General features: G+C 66.6%; 2 protein-coding genes across 3 annotated transcripts in view; one reads left to right on the plus strand and one right to left on the minus strand.

Annotated features, from left to right (window-relative positions):
* Window positions 1–1,432, plus strand: part of PTDSS2 (phosphatidylserine synthase 2) — a 24,255-nt gene extending 22,823 nt beyond the window's left edge. The window contains exons 11-12 of the mRNA XM_080815657.1: window positions 39–224; window positions 374–1,432. Of these exons, the coding sequence (XP_080671783.1) occupies window positions 39–224; window positions 374–533 (346 nt within the window). The 3' untranslated portion in view covers window positions 534–1,432. The remainder of the gene's footprint in view (window positions 1–38; window positions 225–373) is intronic.
* RNH1 (ribonuclease/angiogenin inhibitor 1) lies at window positions 1,377–8,024 on the minus strand. 2 transcript variants are annotated; one of them, XM_080815654.1, is made up of 10 exons: window positions 7,621–8,024; window positions 5,363–5,468; window positions 4,476–4,646; window positions 3,962–4,132; window positions 3,398–3,568; window positions 3,129–3,299; window positions 2,881–3,051; window positions 2,426–2,596; window positions 1,657–1,827; window positions 1,377–1,574 (listed from the first exon to the last, which is right to left on the minus strand). In XM_080815654.1, the coding sequence occupies exons 2-10, from the start codon at window positions 5,446–5,448 to the stop codon at window positions 1,487–1,489; spliced, it is 1,371 nt and encodes a 456-aa protein (XP_080671780.1). In that variant the 5' UTR covers window positions 5,449–5,468; window positions 7,621–8,024; the 3' UTR covers window positions 1,377–1,486. The 2 variants fall into 2 exon arrangements, with proteins under 2 accessions (XP_080671780.1, XP_080671779.1); XM_080815653.1 differs by lacking the exon at window positions 7,621–8,024 and adding an exon at window positions 7,405–7,610.
* Between the last annotated feature and the right edge of the window lie 1,337 nt (window positions 8,025–9,361).

Here is a 9,361-nt window from a genome sequence, read left to right on the forward strand (position 1 = left end):
GCCGCAGCGCCCTCAGCCGAGTGCCCTCCTCCCCGCAGGAAGCCCCACAAGAAGCTGGGCCAGCAGGCCTGGCTGGTGGCGGCCATCACGGCCACGGAGCTGCTCATCGTCGTCAAGTACGACCCGCACACGCTCACGCTGTCCCTGCCCTTCTACATCTCGCAGTGCTGGACGCTCGGCTCCGTGCTTGTGCTCACCTGGACCGTCTGGCGCTTCTTCTTGCGGTAAGGGCGTGGGCCGACTCCCGGGCCGGGTCAGCTGGCGTCTGGGTCATGGGGTCCTTCCCTGCGACTCCGGGAGCGTCCCTGTGAGAGGCAGCTTCTCAGGACCTCCGTGGGCCGGCTGGTGGTGACCTGGCTCCTGCTGTCCCCAGGGACATCACCCTGAGGTATAAGGAGACGCGGCGGCAGCAGCAGCAGAGCAGGGGTGACCAGAGTACAGCCGAGAGCCATGTGGACGGACACCTGCCTGAGCCCAAAGACCCCCGGGAGCCCCCGGAGCCGGAGCGTGAGGGGGTGCCGGCCCCAAACTGATGCAGCTCCCGGCCACCGGGAGCCCCTCGGCCCATGGGGTCATACCCTCCTTTTTCCCGTGTGCACGGTGGGGCCCTGCGGGGCGGGGGCGGAAGGTGGCCTGTCCCAGCGTGTGCACGTGTGTGGACACGGCGTGGAGGGGTGTGGACACGTGGGCTGCGTGTTGCTGAGGCTGCTCTGGGGTGACGAGTGTGGGCGGGCTGGCCCCGGGCAGCGGTTTCCTCCCCCCAGATCACAGGCATGGCTGTGCCTTTCTCTGCTCCCTGGGCCCCGGCCACTCTGAGGCCCTGGGCGTCCATGCCGGTCACCCCAAGGCCCCAGCTGCGTCCCACCGGGAGTGTGGACACCCCGAGACGGCTGAGAAGGGGCAGGTCTGAGCAGGCAGCCCTGAGCTATCACCCAGGGACGTTTCATCTGACCCCACAAACAGGTGGGCACGGGGCCAGAGGTCATGGGACTGGTCCCCTGAGGAACACAGAGTCAGAGTCAAAGGCCCTGCGTCTGAGGAGGGGAGGAGGGCGTGCGGGTCGTCTTCATGAGCAAACAGAACAAGTGAACCGGTGACGGAGGCCTGCGGCCGTGCATCGTCTTCACCGGCTCCCAGCCTCAGCCCCGTCGTGCACCCAGCACAGGGGTTGCCCAGGGGGACGGGGGAGTGGGCGGGCGGGGCCACTGCTGTATTTGTCCGCTCGGGTCGGAGGCCGTGCAGAGGGACGGCCAGGCTGGCGGGAGGGAGGTGGCCGTCCCAGGCGTGTGTGTGCGTGCACGCTGCAGGACAGCCCCTGTGGAAACGCTTACGACCCAGGCCTGGTGGGGACCCCACAGAAAAGACAACACTCCTCCTGCCAAAAAAAAGTGCTTTAATAAAGTGTCCAGAACTTTCTTGCGTTAGTGAGCTGAGAGCATCTCTCTTGGTTCCAAGCTAGGAGGCCCGCGGGAGGGTGCGGCCGGGCTCAGGAGATGATCCTCAGGCCAGGCTTGCGCTCCCCCAGGGCCTGCAGGCTGTCATCCGTCTCCTCCGACAAGTAGATGTCGTAGAGGCTGTGGGGGCCGGAACACAAGGTCAGGGTCTTGGGGGGACTGTGCCCCTCCAGCCTCCCCCCTCCCCGCACAGGTCACTCACACCAGCTGCTCCAGCACGCAGCTGGGCTGCTCCGCGCTCTCCATCAGCCGCCGGATGCCCTGGTCGCTCATACAGTTGTTGCTGAGGTCCAGCTCCCGCAGGCTGTGGTTGACCAGCAGGAGCGAGGCCAGGCTGGCGCAGCCATCGTTGGCCACATCGCAGTCCCCCAGGCTGGGCGGAGACAGGGCACGGGTCAGGACAAAAGGGCCTGCCGCTGACCACAGGGTGATGCGGGCTCCGCGGCACACCACGTGTGGGGCAGCGGGGTCCGGCCCGTCCCCCAGACCTCAGGCTTGGGAGCTCCTGGAGCTGGCCCCGTGCAGAGAACCCGCCAAAGGCGACAGGAGCACACGGCTCCCCTCCACGGGCACAGTGGTCACACTGACCTCAGGCTGACACAGCCTGGACTTAGGGCCCGAACCTCCCTGGACAGATGGGAGGGCGCCAGAGGGCCTCATCCAACCCCTCGCTTCCTCACCGCTGGGCACTGGGAGCTGGCTGGGTGGACGGTGGGCTGCCGAGGGGGCAACCAGAGGCTGAAGACGCAGGGGTGCAGGTACAGGGTGCACAGAGGCTCCGGGCCTCCAGGGTGAGGACAAGGAAGGGCAGGCCCAGCGCTGCCTGCCCACCTCCGCCCCCTGCCCAGGCCAACCCCCCACCCAGAAGCCGCAGTGAGAAGCGGAGACCAGCCGGCAGCGCGTTGTGGGGAGCAGGGCTGACCCTGCGCACCCGGCGGGCATGCGACACCCCGCGCCCCCGGAGCGCTCACCACAGCTCGCGCAGCGCGGCGCCCGGCTGGCGCAGGCCCTGGCACAGCTCCCGGACGCCCGCATCGCCCAGCTTGTTGTCGCTCAGCTGCAGCTCCGTGAGGTGCTTGTTCTGCGCCAGCATCGCGCCGAAGGAGGCGCAGCTCGCAGCCGTGAATCCGCAGGACTTCACCCTGGGGGACAGACGGCAGCGGGGCCCACAGCTCGAGGCGCGCTCGGAGGCCCCTGGGGGTCTGAGCAGGAAGCCCCCGACCCCTGCCCTCCAAGGACAGCCAGCGCCCCACCCCCTCGCGGAGGCCCCTGTGTCTCCAGGGCCCGCACCTGACCGGCCCCCAGACACAGAAGCCCCCCGGCCCAGGGCCCCCCGCGGCCTCAGCTCTCCCGCATCCACGGGGTGCCCTGGGGCCCCAGCTCTGCACGGCCCGCCAGGCCTCGGCCACCACCCGGCCGCCCTCACCACAGGGACTGCAGCTGGCAGCCGGGCTCCAGCAGGCTCTCACACAGCAGCCGGGCCCCCTCGTCCCCCAGCGCGTTGCCCGCCAGGCTCATCTCCTTCAGGCTCTGCTTGGCCCTGATGACGCGGCACAGGTCTCTGCAGCCCGTGGTGGTGATGTCACAGTCCCAGAGCCTGCAGGCCCGAGGGACAGGTCACGGCAGGGCCCCCGAGGCCACGGCCCCGAGGGTGCAGGCCGGGGGCACACTCACCACAGGACCCGGATCTGGCAGCTGGAGCGCAGCAGGCTGGAGCACAGCGTGGCGATGCCCTGGTCACCCAGCTTGTTGTCACCCAGGTCCAGTACCTGAAGCGAGGGCTTGGCGGCCACGACCCCACACAGGTCCTCACAGCTGGCCGCCGTGAGGCCGCAGTTCTCCAGCCTGGAAGCACAGAAGGGCCGGCTGGGCTGGGGCGGCGGCCCTGCAGCACCCGCCGCACCCCCCCCCCCCCCCCCCCCCCCGCCAGGCCCAGCACTTACCTGAGTACCTCCAGCTGACAGGCAGAGTCCACGAGGCCCTGGCACAGCACCCGCACGCCGGCCTCCTCCATCTCATTGTTGCTCACCGCAAGCACCTTGAAGTGCTGCTTGGCCTTGAGCGCCGAGGCCAGGGACGCACAGCTGGTGGCTGTCAGGTTGCAGTACTCCAGCCTGGGGATGGGTGGGGGTCAGAACTCCGGCCCCGGGAGCACCGCCAGGATGGCCTCTCCTGCCCCAGGGCTGCGGGGCCCGTGAGACCCGGGGGGGCAGCGCGGCCGGGACCACGCAGCCACAGCAAAGGGGCCATCTCCTTGGAGCCTCCCTGGAGCCCCACCCTGTGCCGGGATGCCCTAGAGCTGGGGGAGAGAGAGCAGCCTCCCTTGCAGGCTCCAGCCGCCGCCTCCCTCACCCGGCCCCCGGGCGCGTGCTGCGGGCCGCCAGGCCCACTCCTGGCGTCGGCCCACGGTCCCAGCAGCACCCAGGACAGCTGGCTGCAGGCTCCAGGAGCCCCTTCCCCACGGCTCCCCGCAGCCCAGGGCCGGGGCCGGCCTGTCACACACTCACTGCAGGTTCTCCAGGTGGCACTGGGGGTCCAGGAGTCCCTCGCACAGCAGCTGCAGGCCCGCGTCCTCCAGGGGGTTGTTGCTGAGGTGCAGCTCCCGCAGGGTGGGCACGGAGCGCAGCACACCAGGCAGGACCCCACAGCCGGCTTTGGTCAGGCAGCAGTTCTCGAGGCTGGAGTACAGCCAAGCTGGCCATCAGCACGGCCCCGTCCGCTCCGGCCAATCCCGTTCCCAGGGGAGCCCACCAAGCACAGCCCCGTAAGAGGGCCAGGGCTCGGGTCTCCCGGCCCAGGACAGCACCAGAGGGGCTGCTCGGAGGCACTGCGCGGTCCAGAGGAAGCTGGGCCCTGCGCTCGGGAATGACAGGCGGGGCTGTGGCACGAGCACACCCACGGGGAACCGGGGTCCTCGGCCAAGGCAGGAGGGGCCCCCACGCTCCAGGACTGTCCAAGCAGGTTCGGACCTGAGCCAGGGATGGGGCCTGCCCCGGGGCCCTGTGGGCCGCAGCGGCTCACCTGAGCTTCTGGATCTTGCAGGCGGGGCTCTGTAGACCCTGGAGCACCAGGCGCACCCCGCCGTCGCCCAGCTCGTTGGTGCAAAGGCTCAGCTCGGTCAGGGAGGGGTTGGCCTGGAGAGCAGAGCGGATGTCCTTGCACCGCTCCTCCGTGAGGCCACAGTCGTCCAGCCTGTGGACAGGACACCGAGTCACCACACGGCAGGTCCTGGCCCATTCGTGGGCCAAGAGCTCAACCTGGGGGAGGGAGGGCTCCCGGGTGGCTCAGTCAGAGGAGCCCGTGAGTGACGCTCGATCCCGGCGTGGTGAGTTCAAGCCCCACAGCGGGCATACGGGTTATTTTAAAAAATAAACTTAAAGAAAAGCAGCAGAGAAGTGTGTGGATCATCTCACAAGGCTTTTGCTGCAGGCCTGGCACCACCAGAGGCCCGTGGGGAGCCCCGAGCTCCCTGCACCTTCCCGTGCGGCACCATCGGTGCAGGAAAGCCCGCCTATCTCCGCAGGAAAACCGAGCAGAGGAAATGCCGGGAAAAGGACCCTGCGCCTCAGAGGGACACACCGGGAGAACTCAACAACCAAACCCAGTCTTGACTCCTTTTCCCAGCCCACCACCCACAGGGACGGCGCCCGGGCCCCTGCAGCAAGGGGACAGGCCGCTCCGCCCGCCTGCCCTCAGAGCGTCCATGCCAAGCCCGGGCCACCCCGCCTCAGCCAGGAAGAGGCTGACGTTTTCAGAGAGTGGGGAAAAAGTACAGTCACATCTCGTGCGTGTGAAAATCATGTACAATTCACAGCGAGCCCACGAACGGTGCTTTCGGAGCCCAGCGGCAGTGGGAGGGGAGCCCCGGCGCCCCGCCCGCGCCCGCACGCCCAGCGGCCGGCTTCTACCTGACCACCTCGCACTGCCGCATCAGAGGCAGGAGCTCCGTCCAGCGGGCATCACTCAGCTCCTGACACTGGATGTCGAGGTTCATGGTTCGAGCCCAAGTGTTTTCTAGACAGAAGGCAGAGGGAGGAGAACATCTCAGCAAAACTCTCAATATGTGATAGGCCAGAGATCCAGCAGACAGAAAGGAGTCGTAACATAACAGGACCCCCAAGGCGGGGGGGGCGGGTGCTGGCGTTTCAGAAGCCAGAGCCACTCCCTTGGCCAGCGACCTTCTCCACCTCAGCTGCCAGGAGCACACATCGGGGCAGGCAAGGGGAGGCTGCAGCCACTGGGCTCCCCGGACAAAGGCCACCACAGAGGAACAGCAGCGGCCTCACGTCTCAGCCTGCTGCACTCCGCTCTATGGGCCCTGCCTACCCAGGAGCACCAGGACCAGTGCTGGCCATCTGAAGCCGCGATCTCTCACTTGCCTGGTGACACCACGGTGTGGAGACCCCAGCTGGTGGGGCACAAGGGTCAGCAACCGGAGCCGCAGCTCCACCAGGCCAGAGTGGCCCCCGCACCTGGCATTTGAGGAGCATGGGCCTGAGCCTCACCACCCTGAAGCAGCTGGTGGGAGGACAGGTGCCTGTGGCCAGCTAACAGCTCCTCAAGGGCCACCAGCCACAGGTCAACTGCCTTGGAAAGGGCCGAGGAGGTAAAGTGGAGACCCCAGGCCCACCGGCCTGCACTCTGGCGTTGCACGCATGGGTGGTCCCTCGATGTCTGTGTCCACAGTCCCTCTCCAGGGACTCCAAACAAGCCGGAACACGTCCTCTGCCCCACCCTGGGTCAGCCCAGGCCCACGGAGACATCAGGCAGGACTTTGGCAAATGAGGCTAGCATGGGAGCAGGTCACAGGCCCTGAAACACCTCACCAGGGACAGCACAGAGCCCCAAGAAGTGATGAACTGTCTAGTGTACCAGAGTTCTAGGTGGACGCTGACTGCACAGGGGTGTTCCCGAGGCCCTGAAGGTGGGAGCCAGAGAAGAGAGCACCCTGCCAGGATGGAGGCAGGGAAGGGAGCTGGGTTTCATTCGAGCGTAATCAGAAAGCCCAGGAAGGGTTCACACCCGGAAACAGTGCCATTCGGCTGCCCTTTATTAAGGCCGGGACAAACACGATGACTGAAGCCCACAAGAGGCTCCGGGCTCTGTGAAACCGCAGTTTCCTAGGAACACTGCCTCATCTGTGTTCCTGGCCGCGCCTAGCGGGGCCTGGCCGTGCTCAAGGGAGGACTCCCCGCCTCCACCCAGGCCGGTTCAGAGCCTACAGCCAGCGGGGGGACACACCAGTAAAGGCTCTGAGTGCCAGCCAGCAGACGAGATCGCCCAGTGCACACCCTCACTGATGGGCCACTGAGGGGAGGAGGTCTCCGTAACTGGCCGGGTCACACCAGCAGCCAAAGGAGGAAGCCAGAGTTTGCCCAGCCCACTGCCCCGGCCACGTGGGCAAAACCCAGACCCGCCTGCCCCGGAACCCAGGGTGTGGTCCGCACGGCCCGCACTCCAGAATCCTGAGTCACCGTCCCCGGAGAACGGGAGGGAGGGGCGAGTTCGGTGGGACCCTCCCTCCCGGTGCGGCCTGACATCCGGGGGCTGGGCTCTGCCCAGGTGATCCGAGGTTAAGGACGAGGACGGGAAAGCCGGACGGAGCGGCCGAGCGCCCGCACACGCCACCCCGCCCCGGGCTCGACCAGACCCTGGGGGAAGCCGCTCGGTCGGCACTGGGACTCGGGGGCTCTTCTGAACCTCTGCGCATCACGGATCCCTTCGAGGACCCCAGGAAACCGAAGGCGCCCGGAATCAAGACCCCCAGCAGCTGCGCGGCTCCCCACGGGCCCGAAGGGCACTTAATGCTTTCACGTGTGAGAAAGGGCCGCGCCCCGAGGCCAGGCGCAGGGTGGCGGTGCCCTCGGCCTGCACCGAGCCGGACCGCAAGGCAGGGGCGCGTCTCGGGCCCGCTGAGCCCCGCGCAGGCGGCGGCGGACCCCGCGGTTACCTGTGCGAGGCGCGGGCGGCGGCCAGGGCCGCGCCGGGGTCCGCCCGAGGCCGCCCAGGGCCGCCCCCCACCTCCGCGCGCGCCGGAGACTGCGCATGTGTCCCGGGCCGGCGCGGGGTCACCGCGGAGCGAGCGGGCGCTGGGACCCCGCGCGCAGGCACCCGCCGCCCCCCAACTCCGCGCCCCGCGCCCGCCCCCCGGCCCCGCGCCGCTCACCGGCCGCCGAGCCTCCGCTTCCGTTGGGCCCGGGGTGCGGCCCGCCCCACGTCCCGGGGCGGGGTCACGCGCTGGGGCGGGCCGCAGGCGGGGCGAAAGGCAGGGGAGGGCCGGACGCCGGCGGAGCACCGGGGTGACCCGCCCGCCCCGCAGGACACAGGAGCCGCACCACCGGGCAGGGCGCTCCGTGGACACGGCAGCTCCGACGCAGGACCTCACGCAAGCGCCGGCATCCCGAGAAGGAAACCCGGACCTCTGCCCGCCAGGAACACCGCGGCCCGCAGGGAAAGAGCTTCGAGGGCACCTCGGGGTTTATCAACAGGCGGGACAAGACAGTGTTTGGAAAACCCGAGGGGGGTCCGGGGCTTTCTGCATCATCCGCCTGACGAGGTCGCCCCCGCCCCGGGCGCGCACAGCGGAGCTCGCGCGTCCGCGCTCCCGGGCGCACCGGCTGAGGCTGCGCACGGACTTGGGCACTGTCTGGAGCGGGGTTGCCGGACGCGTCCTCCTCACACGGGCGCTCACGGCCTCGAGGCTAACCCAGCACCTCCTGAGTGCCGAGCACTATGCTGGGCGCTTGGGCTACACTGGGGAGCGAGGCAGAGCGAAGGTCTCAGGCCCCGCGGAGCTCACAGTCCAATGTGGGGAACGCATGAAATCCAAAAATAAATTAATAGCATTTACAGTGTGCAAAGTGCAAGGCAGGGGATAACGCAGGATTAAGAACAAGTCGGGAATGAGTGCCGGAGGGCCAGGGCAGAGGTCAGGTAGGTCTCCTCCCCAGTGCCAGCGAGCCTCTGGGGGCTGAGGCCCCGAGGCTGTGGCAGGCTGCGAGGGAGGTGCCTTGGTGTTCAGTTTCATAAACACGTGCTCACTGCAGACCCGACCCCATCTTTGTGACCACCAGCAGGCAGCACAGTATGGGATGGGGGCTGAGGACACTGGGAGCTGACCTGTTGCCTGGGGATTAGGTTCTCTGGGGAAAGAAAGAGAGCGTTATTGAATCCGGGAGAATATTTGGCTGGGTCAATCCTTGCTTGGGTGACTTGCTGGGCTCCAATGGACAAGGGGGTCTGGGCCACCAGTGCGTGGCCAGGGGTCCCAGAGAACCCAGTGGATTCAGAGAGGTGGGCTTAGGCAGAGGCAACCACCCCAGGGCCACCATGAGCTCCTCAGAGCAGGTCAAGTTGTCAAGTTGAACATCTTTCTAACTTTTTAAAAAAGATTTATTTATTTAGAGGGGCACCTGAGTGGCTCAGTGGGTTAAGCCTCTGCCTTCGGCTCAGGTCATGACCCCAGGGTCCTGGGATTGAGCCCCACATCCTGCTCCCTGCTCAATGGGGAACCTCCTTCTCCCTCTTCTTCTGTCCCAGCTCATTCCCTTGCTCTCTCTCAAATAAATAAATGAAATCTTTAAAAAAAAGAAAAGAAAAAAGAAAATGGAGAGCCCTAGCGTACCACCTTCCAGACACAAAGGCTCTGACATCTCTGTATGGGCTCCTACTCCTCTGCACTCACAATACATTTCCTTAAAAGAAACATTTGTAATGGTAGGTAGAGTAATGATCAAAGAGATTATGTCCAAATCTCTATCTTACCCAGCAAAGGAGTCTTTGCAGTGTGACTAAGTAAGGGTTCTGAGATGGGAAGATTGTCCTGGATGACTTGGGTCCGCCCAAAATAGTCATGAGGGTCCTTACAGAAGGGAGGCAAAAGGTCAAAACCAGAGAGATGTGACACG

This window comes from Martes martes (genome assembly GCF_963455335.1).
Source record: "Martes martes genome assembly, chromosome: 10".
Classification (NCBI taxonomy): Eukaryota; Metazoa; Chordata; class Mammalia; order Carnivora; family Mustelidae; genus Martes; species Martes martes.

Coding starts and splice junctions, on each gene's coding strand:
- RNH1 (XM_080815653.1), bottom strand. CDS start 7,501: ATGCGCAGTCTCCGGCGCGCGCGGAGGTGGGGGGCGGCCCTGGGCGGC. Junction 4,647..5,362: donor CGGCAGTGCGAGGTGGTCAG/GTAGAAGCCGGC, acceptor TCCTGTCCACAG/GCTGGACGACTGTGGCCTCA. Junction 1,575..1,656: donor TGCGTGCTGGAGCAGCTGGT/GTGAGTGACCTG, acceptor CGGCCCCCACAG/CCTCTACGACATCTACTTGT.